At 38.7% G+C, this 22,378-nt stretch overlaps 1 protein-coding gene across 3 annotated transcripts in view; it reads left to right on the plus strand.

Moving 5' to 3' along the window:
• The window catches only part of LOC131436880 (methylcytosine dioxygenase TET), a 406,314-nt gene that overhangs the window by 35,110 nt on the left and 348,826 nt on the right, over positions 1-22,378 (plus strand). For all 3 annotated transcript variants that reach the window (XM_058605845.1, XM_058605847.1, XM_058605846.1), the window contains exons 2-3: positions 11,711-14,196; positions 14,276-14,416. In XM_058605845.1, the coding sequence (XP_058461828.1) occupies positions 13,030-14,196; positions 14,276-14,416 (1,308 nt within the window). In that variant the 5' untranslated portion in view covers positions 11,711-13,029. The remainder of the gene's footprint in view (positions 1-11,710; positions 14,197-14,275; positions 14,417-22,378) is intronic.

Raw genomic sequence — 22,378 nt, forward strand, 5'->3', positions numbered from 1 at the left:
CTCGTGAATATCACCGTATGTTCTCAGCGGTAGCTGTTCTATTATCTACAATTTGAGAATGGCTAATCACAATAAACAGTAGCTCCTTCCAAATTTAACAAATTTCGAGAGACAGTCGCCAACAAGGCTCTACTTTAAAATTCGTATTACTTCGTTTATCATGAGGTGTAGGTGGACATGCACATGAAAGTCTTGCTCCCCAATGCAGACGATTTTTTCTGTATCCTTTTCGTGTTTTGTTTCTTTGCACTCCCGTTGAAAGGAAGCGCCGTTTACCATGAACTAGAATTGTAGAAGGAACAGGAGCGCAGTCTCTGCGGTAAGAATTCTTGTCTGCGTCATACCAGAAAGACAAATGCTGCGCTCCTGCTACTTCGTGTATGAAATTTAAGCAAATAGTTGTAATATTTTTGAATTATCTGCATGAACAAGCTTTGTGATAGAATTTCTATCATGCCAATTTTTGTCTCAATTATCAAAGCAGAGAAATACATAACAGTGCTCAAAACCGAAATTGAACAGGTAATGGAAACACCGTCGCTCGGACTTAATTTATCGCCACAGAGCGGTCACAACGGATATGAAAGTCCAGTTATAAAAATGTCATGACATTTTGAGCTCATGACATACTCGAAAACCGTGACTGAAAATGATTACAGCAGCTACCACCTATACGGCATGAACGTACACTACCACAAAACGAACGCTGTGGCTTCGACTACTAGGTTTTTTACCATCACTGCTAACCTCAATCAAATGAACACATTTTGACAGTTCAGCAGTACTGTTTGTAAACATAGATGTTTTTATTTGTCTGTTGACAAATTGAATGAATGACCATTTACGATCCATATCGCCTAAATAGAGTTTTAAAACATTTGTTGACGATTGGATACGGTTTGTTTTTGAGATTTATTGAATAAAATTCACTCGTTGCGAAGTGTAAAGATGATTGTTTGAGATGTGTTCTTCGATTTTTGTTTAAGCTTGTTTGTAAACAGTACCGCTGAACTGTCATGGATAAATTCTTGTTCATTTGTGACGTCACGATAAAAAATCTAACTGTAAGAGAGTGTGACAAAATTAACTGCTCTCAATATTGCTGTCGTGTGTCGTGGCTCTCATGATTGGCAGTGACTGCCTTATGCTTGGTGACAATTTAAAAAAATGTCAAATTTTCGCATCCTTGATTGTAAGTGTCAGATACAGTTTGATACTGTTGTTTCAAACTAGTAGGCCATGGCACTGCTATTAACATACGTTTTCATTAGCTTGAGCACCATTCAGCTGCAAACTAGAAATAAAAACGAATAATTTGTTTCGAATCGCATCGAGACGCCAGGGCAGAGCTGCTATACGTCACTATAAACTAGCAACTTTGCACGATGAAGATAGAAAAGCAAATGTCACTGGACGGCTGTCAACCAGGCTCTACAAATCACCATTTATTGAGTGTCTGAGAGCCGATCTGTCAGAACTTAAATTTTCTTGATACTGCACTCACCAGGACGCTCATTGATTGCCAGTGCGATCAGGGATGCCAGGTCATTTTTTCAAAAATTTGTGATCAAGCCAAAAACCTGCCTGTAAAAATATGTGCCCGTTTTCCGTACCATAGTAGCAGATCAAAATCAATTTGGTGAGCAAAAAAAAAACAAGGGTCTCACTACCAACACGCTCTGTACCTTTTTCCTCAACCGCTCTGTACTTTTTGGTGCTAAACTGTGCTCGATCATTTTCAGAAATCTGTGAAAATCTGTGTCATTTTTAAAATCTGTGCAGAAAATTGAAAATCTGTGAAACACAGACTAATCTGTGAACCTGGCATCCCTGAATGCGATTGATATCTTCATTTCTCCTGTCACTGCTTGATTACGATGTGACTAAATATTAATCACACATATTCAGTTACACCAATAAACTCCGAAATCCGATAACTTTTTGCAAAGGACAATGAATTTTATCAATTTATGCTTATGTTAGTACTCTCATTGAATTTTTTTACTTCAAGAGAGAATAGAAGAATGAGAGATAAAACAAAAAAGTTGCCTTTCTATGACTGAGTATACTTCTACTTGGTCATAAAACTATCGAGTATATTATTTGACAGTTACTTTCACCGTACCTATTACAGTTGATGATTTTAGTCAGTCTGTCAAGCTAGAATTACATTTACCATAAATGCAACGAAATTTTAACAGGGATGGATTGTATTTACATTGCAATATTAATGTGAAAATTTTTTGACTTTCAATTCCTCTGTTTCGGATTGAGAAATTTATGATTTTCAGTATCAGAAAAAAATCATTTTCATTATCATATACTGTGCGCATCTAAGTGCTTTGAACATAGCTTAACATATTATTGACAACAACGCCATCACAACAAAAGCGTTGACTTTCGGAACCACCATTCATAGCAGGAAGTTTTTGGTTGTCAAGTAAACGTTGTTATTTGAACACGCATAGAGAGGAAAACTAAAACTTTAGTTAATCATAATGCATAGCAATAAACAATTAAAAGTCGACTAACAAAATTACCAGCAAAAGGTTTCCACAAAAGTTAGTTCGAAAGTAAGTAAAAGAGTTATAAACAAAAGGATTCTTATTCACAAGCGGGAAATACTTGCAGGGGATGGTACTGGGTAAATTTCTATGAATCGTTCAGTGAAAAATCAACATAATTAATTGATGTTAGTTCTAATCAAATAAATTCGGAAATCAGATTGAAAAGGTGTCGACAACGTACTACGTTCCGGATGGATCCATCATTCAGATTGTCACTTTACAAGAGTTTTTTTTGTCGTCAATTCGCTTCATTTTAAATTAATGCAAACAAATTCCAAACATCTCCGAACTTCAATCTCACCGCCGAATCATCTTTCCAACAAGCTACTGCTGATCTGCTTCATAAACAAAAAAAACAACAACAGCAACCAAAACGACGCCCGCCGCCGGTACCTGAGTGACAGTGAGAGGAGTGAAAAAATTGAATTTCAGAAAATAATATTTCGCATGAGTTACGTTTTCAATTTACAATTTATTTTATATATTTTCGATTCGAACGTTCCTCAAAACCGGCACCCGATCTCGAAGTAAAGTGGTTGTTATCGTCGCAAGTGAATTTTTTATTTGTACCCTAGATCATGCCTCGTTCCGTGCGTTTTCTCTCTCTCTCTCTCTCTCTCGGCTTCTCGGCTCAATAGGAAGCGCTAGGAAATCAGAAAGAAGTAGGAAGGTAAGGACACCTTTTGCTGAACGCGCCAAAAGTGCGTGTTAAGATTTTGCGACGTTCAATTCTTCCGCCTGTCTCTAGTGGCGCTCGGTGAAAGGTGCAAAAATCTCCGCCTCCGAAAAAAAAAACAGAAACAATTTTGCATTTGGAAGATTGCTTTTCCTAGCGTTGTGCTTCTTTGTTCGTAGCTCCTCTTCCTTCTCGTTGCTCCACCAGTCACGAAAGAAATCCGAAGCTTTCCTCCTGTTGACAGTAACCGCAGCAACAACAACAACAACAACAACAGCTGAAGCTGAAGTCAGTGCGAGTGTTTTCCAATTATTCAGGTGCCAAACTGACTTCGCCCGCCACAGACCGACTGTGTCTCTACGCAAATAGACGACGAACATGTCAAGCTTTTCCTGGCGACGAAGAGTTTATTTTTTCTAATCCCAGTCATGAAAAGCAAATATTTCTTCGCCAAAGCCGCAATCTTCGGATGTTGTGTCTTTCTGCCCACCCCCCGTAGTTCGGCGGACGATTTGTGATTTTGGGGAAAGGGAGAACCAATCACACGCCGCCGCTGACGGCAAGAAAGCGGAAGGCGGCGTTCGATACATCATCAAATTCAGGTGAGCTCATCCATGAATATTAAAAAATACTGTCGAACCCGGGGATGACACACGTGGCGGCTGACTGGTAGACTGACTGACTGGCTGGTTGGGTCATGCTTCCTGCTGCGAACTCGTTGGCCAAAAACACCGAGGGACGGTCTGAGGCAGCTCGACTAAGAATTCACGACACGTTCGGATTGCACGTTCCTCCAGCTTCTGTTGCTGCTGCTGCTGCTTCTGCTGGGTGACATGTTGATTTTTCTTCCCGATGGTTTTTAGGAACGGTGGATTCTGCGGTATGAAGTAATCGAGTTTCGGAGCTCAGGACCCCCGGGGTAGTGGAAAGCATCAGGCACTCTTTCCCGGCGACACAACAAACGGATCCCGTACCCGTCCGTGTCCCATCCGGCGGCAGCAGCGCGGGAAAGATTGTCAGCTGAAAATGAGATGTTTGCAAAAAGTGAAATCCCGACATTCTGGATGAACTCTTCGCTGCCTTTGGGGTCATGATCGATATTGGCGACTGTTATTATTTTTGGTATTGGAAATCTTCCGCACGAGTTGAAAAATAAGTGATACATAACGGTATCAAATCAATAAACACAATAAAATAGAAACAAACGGGTCGAAACTTTTGTCGCAGTAAAATTAAAAAACAAACTCATGATTACAATGGTAAACGACGGTACATTACCATAGCAACAATACACAGATTGTTGGTAATAACAAAGATAGCAAACTGAAGATAGCGTGGTCTGTGATTTCTCATGTATCATTTGAATAGGACCACTCGTTAAACTCGGTTCACTGTCAGTTTCAGTCTTTTGAAGCAAAACAACACGCGTCTGACCGCTACATGCATCGTAACTATGACAATGATTGTTTATATTTTAGTATGAACGGTATCGAACAATTTTGCTACATATTCAGTAATTCTTAAAATTAGTAAGTACTTTGAGTCAAGGATGGCTTTTATCGTATCAAAGAACGCTCACTACCAACTCTTCACACGATTGAATCAGTGCCATCAACGAGAGACGGATATCATCGCAGCAACAAAAACCCGGCATGGCTCATTTAACATAGAGTCGAAACCAGTGCGAGAGCGAATTTCGCTCGATGACATTTCTGAAGGTTAGCACGCTGCTGTGGGGATCCTCTCTGAAGCAACAAACGATCGCTTATTCTCGTTTCGCGATCGGATTCTATACAAGTAGTTGATAATTGCGATAGAATCACTTTACTATTGCCGCTTATTCTAACTATGTGCATATAACCTTTGTATAAGTTGTGTCTATGAAAATGTCTGTCGTATGAGAATCATCAAGTCGAATCATCGATTCGATTTTCAGCGATAATTGTCAACTTGCGATTCTCTCTTGGGAAATTCCACACAGCAACGACCATTCTTAGACAGTAAATTTTTTTAAGGGCGTGAAATACTCAGAGCATGAAGTGGAGCGAAGAAATTTAGCAAAATTCTCTCACGGTTCATGCATTGAGAGACTCGAGTTCTTGTAGCATCTTCTACCGGATAGAAAATGTTGTGTACAATATAGATAGCAATATAGCAGCTTCTGTCAAGTTTTCGGCAATCGCCAACATCTCATCTCACGAAGCATTAAAGTCATTTAAAGCAAAGAAATCATTAAGTGCTGAATGTAGACATATGTTTGCATCCCAAATAATAAAGAATAAGTCTTTTCATATTTTTGGTTAAACTTTGTATTCATAACATAAAAATAAAGCTATAATTTCTTATATTCTGTTCAGATGACTCATTAAATAATTTCAAACGATTTCTCTGTTTCATTTTTATCGTTTTCCTTCTCATAAAGTAAAATTGCAATTACTAATATTTTCCAACCAAGTTCTATTTTTAAAATAGTCATATTGAATTGCTACTTTAAAATAGTCCAGAAATGACTATGAAAAAGGCGGGTGGGTTTTGTCAAACATAACCGGAGGACGTAAATGCAAATAAAACTGGAATATTTTAATGGTTCTGAAAAGAATCGATTGATGGAACTTATTCGATGTTAACATCTGTTGCGTTTTTTTTCCCATCATTTATTAATCTACAGCAGAACGTAAATTCTGGGCCAGGGCTGAAATCTGAAACTGGATTCAAGAACTTAAGGGCTCTCTCTCATGTTTCGTTACGTTACCAAGGAAATAGAACGGAAAACAATGGCGCCACCATATAAATCGACTTACCTTCACAACAATAACATTCACTTCATTTTTAGATTTTTCTATGGAACTGAACTTATTTTCAGAATCAGAATTCATGAAACTTTTTTAGGTCGACGCGGTTGATGCAAATGGTGCAGAATTGTCCGATGACTGACCCATCGAAACGCTATGATCGGCCCCATATCGTGCTCAATCGGTCCGATAATCGGACTTATGCGGGTCGACAAATTTCACTGGGTATGCGTGTTCTGAGTTCTGGAAATGAATTGTGAAATTGAGTTTTGGAACTAAATTCTGAAACTGAATTCAGGAATTAAGTTCTGACTCAGGAGTCAGTTCTAATTTCCAGATCTAAAATTCAAGTGCTTTTGTTTATGAATTCTGAAGTTAAAATCCTAGATCAGACTTCTGGATTCGAATCCCGAACATAATATAAGGAACTAAATTCAGTTCCAGAGTCATAGTTTTAAATTTTGAACTTGTAATCTAGAACTAAATTCGGAAAATGAAGTTCTGAAACTATTTTCTAAGCCTGAAATTAAGTTCAGAATTCAGGTGGGCCGAAATCCAGGTTCAGAATACAGTTTTTTAATGCATTTCTAGAATCCAATCCAAAATTCAGTTCCCGAATCTGGATCCACTATTCAGAAGCTGAATACGATTATCGATAATATGTTGTTGCTGCTGCTCGTTGAAGGCGACTACTCGCCATGTCGTCCACGCGGAAGGTCAGTTGTGGATAGTCTTAACCAAGATGTTCAGTTCCGTCCAAGGCACAAGAAGGAATGATTGTTTTTTGACTTTTGTATTCGTCCTGTTGAACATCGGGACTGGTATATACCTGACTACCTAAAAACCGTCTTCGCGGGTACGAGAAAGGCATAAAAAGCGTGATGAGCTTTCCTCATTGTTTCCAAAAATTTGACAAAACTTCATTTTTGAGTTATTTAAAGTTATCTCACACTGTCGAAAATTCAGTCATAAATTGCTGATCATATTTCTGATAGGAGAAAGGATTATGTTTTTGCGTTCAATACAACTCGGGATATTCACGATTAAGTTCTACCAATTCTTCCACAGGGCGAATTTGCAAAAAGCGCCCCAAATTCACGTCAAAAGTATCAATTGTATTCTCGTTTTTGGGATTATACCCTTTTTTACTGATAAACTTTTCATTTCTTATGCCCTTTTTCAGTGAAGAAGTTTTAGAAGTCGCACATCATATAAAAATTCAGCTTTGTGAACAGGCAATGTTCACCCGGAGAAATTTGTTTTTGCCCGAAGATCGTTCTCTAAGCCCGAAAACTTCGTGTGAAACCCGGAGAGGGGGTAACCCTACGCATGTAGCAATTAGAGGCTTGTTGATTTTGCTTCAAATAATAATTGAACTGAACCTGACGGTGCACCGAGTTCATATAGGGGTCCTACTCAAACGGTAGATGCAAAACTGCACACCATTGAATAAACTCAAGATTTCGAAGTCATATACAAATCAACGAAAAATGCTTGTTCAGTAATCGTGAACCGTAATCGCCGATAAACTTAGACAATCGATCTGAAAACACCATGTGATTTATATTTCACTGATCAGCGATGCCAGATCGTGCCCGCTGAATTTCCATAGTCCATCTAGTATCGGGGTGATAGTAGAGGAAAAAATCAGTATAAATCCATATAACTTATTTTACATTGATCACATGTTTTTTATATAAATTATTGCGTAATTTATATAACGACGAATTTTGGTTTTTGAATGAAAAAATGGGGTTAAATCCAGAGTAAATTAGCTCTACCTTTATTGCACTCATTGAAGTGAATCCTGGTCGAAAAAGGAAGTGTTATCATTTTTTAATAAAATCAATAAAAAATTATCATAAATGAAATTTCGGTGTAAGTTTTTCGCTCATTGTACATAGAAAAATTCTAACACAGTTTTCAGTGTTAATTTTATAATTAATATATAGGATCAACAAGAATCTGTTGAGAGGAGAGAGCAACTGATGACAAATAAGGCCAATGTGCAAAATTCACAAAGTTTGTACATGCACTACAAACTTTTGATGTATTCTGAAAGTTCAACTGAGTTCATCTTGCGCAGGTTTGCAATGATTTAACCCAGTGAAATTTGTCGGCCGGAATCGGTCCGATTGTCGAGCCGATTGATCACGTTTCTCTATCATCATATGATAAAGCAGGTTAAACTTTCTGTAATATTATTTGTATTGGTGAAAAAACCCGACTTTCTTAAAAACCTGTATAAAATCAGTATTTTTTGCGAATTCCGTCTTTTACTAATGTACTTAAAAATCAGTAGAATACGGAAAAATCTGTATATCTGGTAACCCTGGAACTGATTCGTTTCTACTGTCATTCATTCTTCTGTCATCCATTCTTCTTGCTGGAAGCTAATAAAATGGTCCCCGATTCTAACACTAATACATTCACAGAGACAATGAAAATACAGTGACTTTTACAACGTCACTGAGAATCGTGAGAATCGGATTGAATCCATTACGCAGTCCTAAAAATGTGTGATACTGTTACACAAAAAAATCATAGGTTCTACCCACATTATTGAGTTCCGAATCAAATCCGAGTGGACGAAAAATCAGAATTCCATGTAGGGTTTAGTATGAAATCCGAATCAAGGCGGACTACAGTGCAACAACCAATTCGATTGGTTCGAAAATCTGAATTGTCAATTCGTGCTCTTCTTCTTCGATTTTCACGTTTTTGTGCTGATTTTTAGTTGAATTCGGAATAAAAAATTGAAATAGATCTGGTGGATTTCAACATAAACAAACAAAACCTTAATCAGCATCGTCCATTCGTCTAACTCATTTTTGGTGGGCAGTAAACTCAAAATTGTCAAAAGATGTAGCAAATAGTAGGCTTCGCTACTGAAAAGAATCTGTTTGAGAAAGGCTCGTAGAAAATGTATTCATTACAAGTTAATATAGACTAGTGAAAAACTTTTTAAAAAAAAACGTTGCTAAATGCAATCCAGGATCAACTCAATCTATTAGTCGCAAAAAATACGTGAAAAATAAATGATTCAATTCTTGTGAGATTTCTAAGTAAGAAAACGAAAAGGTACTACGATAAAAAATTGGTCCATACAAGTTTTATAGGCCGCCGAAGGTATGGCCTTTAGTTCACGCAGCGAATTCTCTTTTATGGTCTCTATGGTCTCAAAACGCGTTCCCCGCAATGACAATTTGAATCTGGGGAATAGAAAAAAAAGTCACACGGGGCCATATCTGGAAAGTACGGTGCTTGGTTGATGATATTGGTTGAGTTTTTGGCCGAAAACTGCGACACGACTCGTGAAATTCAGCTTTTTTGGCACCAGCCGAGAAGCGACGCGTTTCAAACCCAAAACATCAGTTAAAATGTGTTCGGCTGATCCATAAAAGATGCCCAACAACACAGCAATCTCTCTAATCGGTACAGAACGATTTTGCAACACGATCTGCTTCGCCGATTCAATGTTTTCTTCGGTAACAGATGTTGTTGGGCGGCCAGGGATCTCATCATGATCCAGGCTTGTACGACCATCTTTGAAGCGTTTATACCACTCGTATGCCTGTGTTTTTCCTAGACACGATTCACCAAATGCCTTTTCTAACATTTTCAACGTTTCGGAACACTTAAATCCATTTACAACACAAAATTTGATGCACGCAAGTTGTTCTAATTTTCATCCATTATAAAAAATCGCCAAACGAAAAATTTTTCAACTTCTTTGTATAGACGCCAAACAAAAACTAATCGTACGATATGCGTCAAAATTTGACAGAATGTGTATAAAAGTGTTGCCAACGTTGAGAGAATAAATGTTTACCGATTGGACAAGCGCGGGAATTTTAAAATGAAAATTCCGGTTCTTTTTGATCATAAGGTAAATAGTTTAAATGTTTTATTAAAAATTCAAATAATGTCCCAACAAATATTCACTCAACACTTTTTTAGATATGCGAATATAAAGGCGCGGATATCCTTTCATCATATTGACACCTCGTCAGGTAACGTCAGTTTGTCTTGAACTGCCTTCCACTGACAATAGTCTGTTGCTTCTAATTGAGTTTAGGATTGAGGATTCCATAGATTCTAGTGAACGTAGAATATTACTGGTCAGGACGCTGTTTAAAATCAGAAGATCTTTATGAAGATTCCAACACCCGGTATCCGGGAAACAGATTTGCTTATCGCATGATTCAGAGTCAACATATTCTTGTAAATCGACAGTTCTGCTCGATTCCGATTTTCGATTACCTCTCAATCTGAACTTACTGGCTGTCGACAAACAATCTCCGAATACTTTTATTTCATTAGCGACAGTTCATTTGCTAGCGAATAGTATGAATTTTCGTGATGCACAAGCAAAATTTTGACGGCTATTTTTTACAACAAATTTGTGCTCTCAACGCGTTCAATTTAATTAGGACAAAAAATTTTAAGCTTTGGTTGCCCACTTTTGAAACTAAAACACGATATGAGATACTGAAAGTTGACACATTTTCCATATTTCGCCCAACGACAGGCTGAAGATGGTGGGTAATCTGCACGAATACAGCGCTCATTTAGAAATTGCTCTGAAACACTTTATTTCGAGATTTGATGAAATTTCAAATTTTAATAGCTCTGTGTGAATCCGTTTACAAATTCACAACTACAAAACAAGTTCATTGAGTTGATGAAAAATAAATAATTTATGTCTGAATTTGGTTATTGAAATGAGAAATCTCATTATTACTGAGTAGGAGGACTGGCGAATTTTTTTTAACAATCATACAGCCAAATACTAACGAAAATAATGAACACTATGATGCTCATCATTCTCAACAAAACTTGAGAGTTAAGCATGGGCAATGATTTCGGTAAATACGCTTTTCAAACAACAAGATTTGGACGAAGTCCTTCAACCGACTGAACCACATAAATATTTGAACATGTGTTTATCTTTGTATATATTTTCGAGTATTTTGCAATTATTGTTTGTTTGAGCTTTAAATTTCAATGACTTTTGCTTACGTCCAACCAATTTTTTAAATCAAATAATTCTGCGTTGCCACCACCACCTCTAAAAATTTCGATTTCAAAAAATTTAAATATCGCATTACTCCGCAAAAGTTAATCTTCTCTCGGATCCGAACAGAAACTAATTTCCACCGCATTTTCACACCTCACACACACACAACCAAACGCGCACTGAATAATGAGACAACATGAGTTAGAGTGCAATTTCTGTTCTCGTTCGCATATGAATAGAAGAATTACAAGGATACGGCGACGACCAGGGCCATAAATTCTTTCTCCCACTTCCATCGGTGGGGTCCCTTCTTTTGCTGAAATCAACCAACCTATGAATTAAAATTAAAATATTCAAAAGAACAGAGCCGTGTACACGTTGCTGCTTGCACATTTAAGATGCGAACAGAGATGTTGTTCCCCCCTCCTTTGTTCTTACTGGTAGTACAAAGTATCGTTCATTCATTGAGTTGGAAAATTATAGGATAAAGCTCCAACTACTTACGACGGCAGCCCCTCGTTGAAAAGTGTTCTGGCATCAGTAATACTAATAATATTCCTTCTTTGTTTGTGTTGAAAATTTACTGATTTCAGGAATGCATATGTTAGTTACCGCTAATTAACTTACGAATCTTTCTTTTTTCCTCTATTTCCAGATGCCGATAGGAACGTAAAACCAAAGCCAATAAAAAAAACAAACAATCTATTCAATGAAGCATCACAAGTGAAACTTCAATCTACTTTTAAAAATTTTCTTATAAATTAATTTAAACGCTATTTATGTATTTATAATAAACCTAATTTATTTATTTATTTAACTTATTCAATCCTTCAATGTGAATTCGTTCAGTAAAACTTCATCACGCGTTCGAGTCAGTAAAATTAAAATTCTAAACCAATTAATTTATTCCAACTACCAAAAAACAAAGTCATTAAGCTTACGAACACAAAAGTAAATAATTGTTTAACAGTTTAGAGAAAAAAAAACATAACCAAACTAAACAAACGACAGAAGAGTACAAATTAAGCACTAAAAGAATCCATTAACGTAAAACACACGTACACACAAACACAAATCAAGTAGAATCAGAAAATTGTAGTTTGAGCAGAAGAAACCACAAACAAAAACCCTAGCACGAGAGTTGACAATAAGTTGATTGCGAAATTCCAACAAACCAGGAACGGCACAAATCTTCTCGCCGGCAGTATTATCACTTCATTCGCTCATAACAAACAAACAAAAAAGAAGAGGAAAAAAACCAACAACAAGGCAAAAAAAAAAACCAAACAAAACAAGCAAGTACAAAAAGCAAACCAGTAACAAAGCAGATAGCGAAAACAAACAAACAAACAAACAAAGTAATAGTCTAAAAATTAATGAAATAGCAAAACAAAACCACAAATTGTGAAAGTGTTCAACTATTGATCTTAAGTGACAATGTTACCTTTACCGAAAGCCGGTGGAAGAAGCTGATTTATTTTTGATACGAGTGTGAGAAAGCAAAACAAACAAACAAACAAAAAAAAAAACATATTTACCCGAAAACCAATCAATCAACCAAAAACCAACAGTCGTGAAATAGTGAAAAATATACCGATTTTTAGTGAAGAAAACAAAACAAACAAAAGAAACCACGTTGTTTATTGACGGTGTGCAAAATCTACCTCTCTTTAAAAGACAACAACAAAAAAACAGAACGTAAACAGTGTAAACAAACTACAATCCAGTGAGCATAGGAGAACATCCAGTGTTGAACTTCGTACTCGTACTTTTTTCCGCGGTTCCGTTTTTTCTTCCTTTTTTTTTGGCTTCGTATTCGAAACGATTTCGAATTTCTATCTAGTCTTGAACGTACTGACTGGTGTTCGTGTCGGGGTTCTCTTTTTGTTTTTGTTTGCTTGTGTCGCCGGCGCGTACACTGAACGAGTTTCGTGAATTTGTGTGCATGTGATCAAACGGAGACTAAGATGTAGTATGACATCGATGATGAGTGCTAGCACAGCGGAGGAAACTACCGATCATAGTTTGCCTTCGTTCGCTTCATTTGCCGCCGAGCTGGAGCCTTCATGGGATTACTACGACCGTCAGGAGCGCTCGAACGGTTCCGCTAACGGAGGTGATGTAATTTCGTCCCAGACAAGCAATAGTAGTTATACCAGACCTTGGGAAATGGACTCCAAGGATCAGCGTGTTGCCATCAGCAATGGCGGAGGTGGCGGTTTCGAACCGTTCCCGAAGTTACCTTCGTTCCAGAGCCAGTTTCACGGATACTCGGAAACGGCCATGGTTACGGAACCGAGTTTACCACAAGTCACGGCAGTTCCGGTACCGATTTCGCCGAGTTCTGCCTCACCCAATACCGGTGGTTCGTTGACGCAGTTGACCCAGCTTACACCGACCCCGCTAACTCCCCTGCAGGGTGGTATTACCTCTCTCGGAGGCTCTAGCTTCCACACGCTCAGTGCCGTCAATCCACGTCCGTACCCGATCGTACCTGCACCCATCCAAGCCCGTGATATCCAAGGTATCAGTCATCAGCAGTACATTGACGATCGTCACATTCAGCTGTATCAGCCGATCTCCAGTTTTCAACCGCAATCCATTCCCACCGTAACGGTGATCAAGAATGAAGTTGTCGATTTCGATCTGTCCACGCTCAAGAACGGAACGCTGCACCATAGCAACTTCCAGAACCCGTTGATCGATAATAATATCTTCTCGCACAACGGTGCCCACGCCCAGTCGCCTCAGACTCATCCGCAGCAGCATCACCAGCACCACCATCAAACCACCGCCCAGCACCATTTGCACCAATCACAGCACAGCATGGTGACTCCGTCGATCCAGGAGCACCACATTACCAACAATAGCAAAATGACCGGGTCCAGTGCGAACCTGGACAGCAGTACTCACACGTCGGCACAGATAACACGGATCGCTGACAACCGGAAAAAGGAACGGCGGAAAATACGGGCACCGTCGCTCGAGTCCAGTGCCGAGTCCGAGAGCAGTGCAATGGAAATTGGCGAAAGTGGCAATCCGGGACAGGTGGCGGCCATCTCCAGTACGGCCAACTTCAAAAGTCCCATGCACACCATGAGCATGGACACCGACGACGGTGGGATGCCGGGTGAAAAACAGGTAACTGCCGAATTGTCTGTTTCTTGGCCAACTGCGATTGGTAATCGTGTTTGTTTTTTTTTCCTTCGCTCCTCCACAGACAAAGAAGAAGCGCAAACGCTGCGGCGAATGTATCGGCTGTTCGCGCAAGGATAACTGCGGAGACTGTGCGCCTTGTCGGAACGACAAGAGCCACCAGATCTGCAAGACCCGGCGCTGCGAAAAGCTGACGGAGAAAAAGGTAAGCTTAGTTTTTTGGTGCTCCCTTTCTCTCACCTTTTGTTAACCGAAAAAAAATTGAGGTTAAAAACCTGCACGAAAGCGGTCGGCCGCCGCAACGGTGGCGGCAGGCTCCATAAATCAATCCTTAACAAATTTAATGAAGCGATAAAATCTTTACCTTGCAACTGCCACGGTTCGAAAAGTTCGCACACCCCAAATGTCAATGCACCTTCTGGGATGTCAGAATGCAACGCAGAAAAAAGAAAACAAAAGAACCCGTCTACTTCGACTGTTTCACAAGGTGGCCAGCGCCAATTTTTCAACCGTCAAAATATTTGTCTTCTTCCTTTGCTTTCGGTCCCTTGTTTGATCCTTTGCTACCAACAGCAACATGTGTTCAACCCGTCCGCAGTTGGGCCCCCAGGAAAAGAAAAACCCCATCGTGTGTGGAAGAGTAGGCTCCGCGATCGGCGCTGGCTGCGCGAAAACGTTTGTTTACATTCTGTGGCGGCCGTTGCTGCTTTTGTTGTTGCTAGTTCCAGTCCAGCTGCGGCGGCAGGTTTCTTCTTCGCGGCACAACAGGAAGGAAAGTGCTGGTGTCGGTCGCGAATTTTTCGATTTTGTTTGAACAGCGTGGCACGAGCCATGGCTGCTGCGTCCAGTGCCGAAGTGATAACAAGTCGGGGGGTGATTCGATGATAAGGTGGTTCGTGGTAGGTTTCAAAAATTTCTAACATTTATAACCTCAAGACCCAAGTATCAACCATTTTTCTTTGAATGCTGAATAGCACTGAGTGTAAAAATGTTAACGACCCCTCGATTCAACAAAAAACGCCCGGGTACGACGGCGGGCGGGCGGTCGAGCGACCTCAAACAAACCTGCAGATGTTCCGTGGCATTAAAATTTATCGATTTTTTATTAACTGCTCGATTAAACTCGCTCGTAAAATATTGATTTTTAACCCCTCTGTTCAACCGCCCTTCTTGTCGAAGGGGGGGAAACAACACAAAAAAAACTGCACCGCGATGAGGTGTTTCTGATAAGCGATAATAAATTCGCCTGCTGCTGCTGCTGCTCCACTTACAACAACTGGAATAGAATGGTATTTGAACACCCTCACTTTACGACTAGCGCGGCTCCAACTAAGTATCGATGTTTACTTTGGAGGCTCGAATAAATAAAATATGCCAGTTGTGACACCATCCGGTCACTGCCGCTTCGAGGTGTGGCAGTTAATTTCGAGAAAGAATCACTAATTTAATTTTTTTTTTCAGTATGAACTGAATATCCTGCATTCTAGAAGAATTAATTCCGTTCAATTTCATACACCATATGGGCCTCGTTTGAGTCCTTCTGTTTTTCGTTTTACATTTTTTCTTACCAGTTCATTTCCACTTAGCCGAACGGAAATACGATTAACCGTCAATAACAAACAGTCAGCGTGGTGGCATGAAAAATGCGTATCAGTCAGCTGTTCAAACTTTATTTCGATTTCCGTAGAAAAATAGCCTGGGCCCGGGTAAATCCACGGGATTCTCATTATAGTCAGTCTACCTCGAATGCGCTCGGGTCCGAAGGAAGCATTGAAAGAATGAAGTGAAGCACATTCAAAGGAGAAAAAATCCATTCAATCAATAAAATCTCAGGTAGAGAAGATATCCTTCGCAACAACAGAACCGTAAAGAGATTCGTAAAGAGACGACGGCGACAAAGGCAAAGTTGCTTTCACACGAGAAAATGTTGGCCTGGAAAGCAACATCTGCTTCCACGGAATTCGCTTTCCGTCGGCCCACCTTCTGTGTCAGGCAGGTCATTCGAAGCGAAATGGGATCGAAGATTGATTGAAAAAATGGATCGGTGGAAAAAATTAACAACGAAGCGGATTGACAATTTGAAAATGTATTTGCTACTTTTGGGCTTTCCGTGTCTGTGTGTTTGTTTGTAAACAAAGCAGTGAGTCGGCGCTATGGCAACTTGGTTTAATTAAATTCGAATGTGAGTTGAATTTTGAATTTCATTCAAAATCGGGAAATAAGAATTTAAGAGTTGTAATAAAAGGCACTAAAGACCAATTCAGAATCTTAGGAAAAGCAGTTCTCTCCTCTGTCTTTGAACAAAAATTTAAAAAATCCACACCAAACTGTAACTTTTTTCGGAATGCATTGGTAGCTCTTGCAATGTTTCTGGCTGGTCTTCACTCCGCAAATGCGACAATTTTGCTTGATAACGTATTCATTCAATCAGAAATGAGCTTCGTCGCTGAACACAATTTTCCAGTAAAAAAGTGAATCTTCCTTTGAAATTATAGGTCAAAGTGAACAAGTTTGACAATGACACAAGACACCGTTCACGTGTGATCTGTCAAAAACAGTGTTGCCAAAAAGATACCAGCAAAAAAAACAGCCTTTATACAGGTTTAAAAGAATTTTTCTTTATTTGAACACTGTGATGGTTTTCCGGGCCGGAATCAAAATTTTATCCTACGCCTTCATAAAAGACTTCTTTTCATTTCGTTCCAATGGTAAAATTCAGGTTCGGAATCCAATGGTAAAATTCAGGTTCTGAATCCAGATAAAGAATTCAGTGCAAACTTGAGTTCCGGCCCTGTATTAAGGAACTGACTTCAGTTTCAAATTTCAGTATGCAAGAATGCAAGGAAGCTTGATGAGTTTCTCTCATTGTTTCCAAAAGTGTGAGATAACATATCTGTGAGTTATTTATTGATATCTCAAACTGTTGAAAATTTAATCATAAATATCTGATCATATTTTGAAGGCATGGTACGCTTAGAACAATTCTAGACATTGACGATCAAATTCTACCCAACATGTACAGAATGAATTTTGAAAAAGCGCCTCATACTTAAGTAAATCGTATTCACGTCAAAAATAGGCTACTCCGTTTCCTGTATTGTGTTATAAAAATAAAAAATAAAAAAATGAGTTTCAACTAATATACAATTTATGCTATCATTTACTGACAAATTTTCTCATTGAGCCATTCGGCAAAACGACTCCCAACGGCTTTAGAGATAAACCTCTGCTCCGACGGGAGGATTCAATTCAATGCTCACCCCCACACTCATTTTCTCATTGAATCAGCCTTTGCCAAAACCACTCTCGATAAAACGGGTTTCGATAAAATAAAATTCTGTTTCGAGTGCAGGATTAAATCCAATGCTCGCTCACCCATTTTTTGTTTTGGGTAATTTGTTGAAAACGAAATTAGCGGCGAAAAAAAAACGATTCTCGGTGAAACGGCCTTTCGGTAAAATGCTTTTTCTTCCAGCGGAAGATTCAATTCGATGCTCACTCACTCACTCATTTTCTCATTGATCCAATTGGTTGAAAAATCGAACGAAGGAATCAATTCAATGCCCACTCTCATTTTCTCATTGAATCAAAATGATGCTGTTTCGAACGGAAGATTAAACTCTAAATGCTCACTCATTCTTTTTCTCTCATTGACCAATTTGGTGGGAAAGTCTTTGTCGAAGTGGTTTTCGGTGAAACGGCATTCGACAAAATGGCTCTGTTCTGGATGAAAGATTCAATTCTATACTCATTCATTTTCTCATTGAACTCGTTGGTGAAAATGAAAATAAAAAGTCCCTATAATTTGACTACCCTTTTCCTTTTGAGTTTCTTTTATTAGACTACTGCGAAGAAAATTATTTGCACAGTCCGTTTCCCGAAGTCGTATGCAGATTAATCTCTGAATTTACAGATTTCTGATTACCGCTGTAGCTATTAAATGATTTTACTTCTCATCAAATGTTAAATGGACATTTTTGAATTATTTTTATCGTTTGACAGCATTTCGCTTTCATTTTTGCTCTCTAAAAGGCGATATTTTTTACACTGAGACTGCAACAGTTTGATTTAAAAAATGTTGCTTAAAAATTTAACCTGGCATCCCTGATGTGCACGGCATATACAGAGATGCCAGGTCTACAGGTTTGTCTGTGAATCTGCAGATTTCGTATATAGTGCTGCAGACATTGTTTCCTGCAGACTTTTGAAAATCGAGTTTTTCGGAGACATTCGTCAAAATTTACAGACTTATGAAATTGCCGCCATTTTTTGCTCTTCAAGTCAGTTCAGCGTATCATACTTTGTAGAGACATTTTTTTCGGATTTACTGACTTTTGCAACCTTGTCTGAAGATATTTGAAATTTTTACTTGACATCTCTGGGCATATATAGCGTTTGTACTAATATTAGTATGTGAGAAAATAGTCAAAATTTTTAGCGCTGGAGTCTAATAATTCATAACATTGGCAGTATTCTCTCATTCTCATTTTCTATTGTTGGCGGCGAGAGTTCAGGTCAATAAGCGAAAATTGAGTAAACAGCATTCAACCTAAAACTGAATCGATGAAACTCAATAGTTGAATGAATATAACTTACTATTGTATAGATATAACTGTACCTTATAGAAACTACACAGAGTCACTTTACCCAAATTTAGGCTACTGAACGGAACTCCGAAATTGAAAGGAAAATTTACAAAATTCGTTAGTTTTCTGGTTCAGTTCAAGACTTACGAAATGGAAGAAAGAAAAAATAAAGAAGTAAGTGATAGTTTCCTCTTCGTTTACTTTCTCTTCTATTAAAAAAAATCGTGTCAATCGTGGCCAGTGCTGCTAGTTATACCCAGAGATGCCATAATTTGTAGATTTGTTAAAATGAATTTATAGATTCATAGAGTTCTGCTTACAATCTTAGCAAAACAGTTGATTGTTGAGAACCACAAATCAGTTTTCTCCTTGCTGGATACATCTTTATGAAGGAAACATCGTTTCAATCAGAAAAATTAGCTAAAAAACTGTTATTTCTCCTTCAAATTTTCGCCTAACGCCTTTCAACAGGTTAATGAGTTTTTTTTTAAATTTTCTAGAATATTCAAAGATTATTCATATTTGGTAAAATCCACACTCTTCCAATTTTTGCCTTTCTCTATAGAAAGGTATTAGAATTGCTGGAAAAACCGACTTTCGAACGGAGCCTCGGAGACCCATAGTGTTATATACCATTCGACTCAGTTCGACGAGATCGGAAAATGTCTGTGTGTATGTGTGTGTGTGTGTGTGTGTGTGTGTGTGTGTGTGTGTGTGTGTATGTGTGTGTGTGCACTTTTAGAAGATATTTGAACGCGCTCAATTTTCTCAGAGATGGCTGAACCGATTTTAACAAACTTGGGCTCGTTTGAAAGGTACTATCGGGCCATTGATCAAGTTCGAAGATCAAATGGCTGTGACTTTTGGTTCCGGAGATATGATTGTATAAGTGACGTAACCGACAAAAAGCGTTGTATTTGAACGCGCTCAATTTTCTCAGAGATGGCTGAACCGATTTTAACAAACTTGGGCTCGTTTGAAAGCTACTGTCGGGCCGTTGATCAAGTTCGAAGATGAAATGGTTGTGACTTTTGGTTCCAGATATATGATGGTATAAGTGACGTAACCGACAAAAAGCGTTGTATTTGAACGCGCTCAATTTTCTCAGAGATGGCTGATTCGATTTTAACAAACTTGGGCTCGTTTGAAAGCTACTGTCGTGCCATTGATCAAGTTCGAAGATCAAATGGTTGTGATTTTTGGTTCCAGATATATGATTGTATAAGTGATGTAACCGACAAAACACGTTGATTACCGCTCTTATATATATAAGGGTGCCAATTTTGGGTTTTGGGATCACCTCTATTTTCGTTAAGTTCTAGTGCTCAAAAGTTTAAGCACCTCGAAAAAAGCCTTCATGCAAAATTTGACCTAAATCGGACATGCTTAAGGGGTGCTGCCCGGTGGTAAAGGTTTGACAATATTCGATCTTGAAAAAGCACCATAGGGGGGAGTACATGAAATTTCCAAAATCGAAAATTTTTTTTGATGCCAAAACTCTTAAAACTGCATAAAACATCGAAATTTAGTGTCATCTCAAAAAAAAAAAATTTTGAAAAAAATCAACTTTCTGGGACTTTTTTTCTAAGTCCCAAAAAGTCGATTTTTTCAAAAAAAAATTTTTCGAGATGACACTAAATCTCGACGTTTCATGCAATTCTAAGCCTTTTGGCATCAAAATTTTTTTTTCGATTTCGAAAATTTCATGTACTCCCCCCTATGGTGATTTTCATGAGACTGTTATGAAAGAAGAGAAAGGCATTATCACACCACTAGGTGGATTAAGAAGGGTTTTTTTTTACTTTTAATAGCAAAACACATCACTTTCATTGGAACATTAGACCACAGGCTTCCGAAAAGCAGTGAAAAATGAGACAGAATTTGAAAAAAAATCGAGAAACAAGAAATGCAGGGGGATCATCTAACTGCGAGTCTAGTCTCTGATTTTTTTCTGTTTCTTGAACTGAAATCGAATCCCTTTGCTTTGCTAAGAAACACTTCACGTAGATTTTACCATCACAAGATTTGCATCATTTCGCAAAACGTCAGTACAGGCTGAAGTAGTAAGGTTCCACTTACAATCTTAGGAACATAGTCATTGTTGAAAAACAGAAAAGCAGTTTTCTGCGCTACTGCACGATGAATCTTCCAGGAAAAAACAGTAGTTTATTTATAAAAATGAACAAAAAAAATAATATTTCTCATTAGAATTTCTACTCAATGACACCGGAGAAAACTGCCTTTGCATTTTTTGCAACAATGGCCGTTTTTATTTAGATTGCAAAGTGCCTGTTAAGAGCATTGGAACTCAAACTAGAACAATCGTATTCCCAGCAAGCCGTTTTAGTTTTATTTATTCGAATAGCTCTACTGTCAAATTTGAATAATAATAAGCTCTGTCGTTCTATTTTTTCCCCTATATTTGAAACAAGAGTAAAGCGCTGCTGGGGTTGCCAGCATTCTTGTTATAATTTACATGCTGTAAGCAAAAGAATCAACTGTCACATGAACGGATTTATTACAGATAGCAATTACCAGACACATTATTGTGCAATACTCAGGTCGGAAGTAGGAAAACTAAATTCGAAACCGGTTCAGCAAAAGCTTTTCGGCAGGTCCAAACAGGCCGGCTCGGGGTTATACCGATCGGTATCAGAATATTCCACTTTCCTTTGAAATTCTTTCTTCCTCTGCTCTGCACTTTAGTCGCGTACGCGTTGATGAAAGGGACCCCCTTTTGGCAACGCCTCAATTAATTCAATCAATTATGTTCGTTGCACTCCTATGCTCGTGCAACTGTAGGTACATAAACACACACACATACTCATATGACGGAGTGGAGTGCAAGCAAAACGCTATAATTAGGGAGTTCTCATTTCCAGTGCAAATTGCGAAACAGTTGACAGGACCGGCAATTTCGTTAATCGAAAGGGACAACCCGTCGATTACGTCACAACATCCGCTCCTCACAACGACACCCGATATCGGAAATGTCATCCAATCCCTGTTTGAACATCGGGAGCGAAACTATTTTCACATGAAAAGTAGCAGTCCTCAGACGGCCATGAAATTTGAAACTTTTACGATCGTCCGAACAGCAACGGTGACACCTGTCCTGCGTCTGTGACGTCTGGCTGTCACAACCCGTTCGGCGATCATCGATCACCGTTCGTCCGGGCTCAGGAGGTAGAAATGGTTGTTCCTTCAGCAAAGTGAAATTTGTTCCTTTCCAAGTTTGACACACACAGAAAAAAAAACTTCAAATCTCGTTATGGGTTTATACGCGAAAAGGTGCCGTTTGGCTAAACCAGAAATAATGACGTTTACTACATCAAAAGAAACGTCAAAGTACAAGATACGCATCAGAACAAGGGATGCCAGCGAACACCGTTGTGACGGTGTTCGAATAAGAATAAAAAAAAACGATGGGAATCAACGGACAAAACATTATTTATGAGATATTAAAAGTTTTGTCATCAGGAAGCAGAAGAGCGTAAAAACTTGGTCCCATTCAGAGCGCCATCAGCGCGGAAGCAGAAATGCTGATGGTCATAAATAATGGTACAATTTGGGCATTTGTT

The sequence above is a fragment of the Malaya genurostris genome, chromosome 3, assembly GCF_030247185.1.
Source record: "Malaya genurostris strain Urasoe2022 chromosome 3, Malgen_1.1, whole genome shotgun sequence".
In the NCBI taxonomy this organism is placed as follows: Eukaryota; Metazoa; Arthropoda; class Insecta; order Diptera; family Culicidae; genus Malaya; species Malaya genurostris.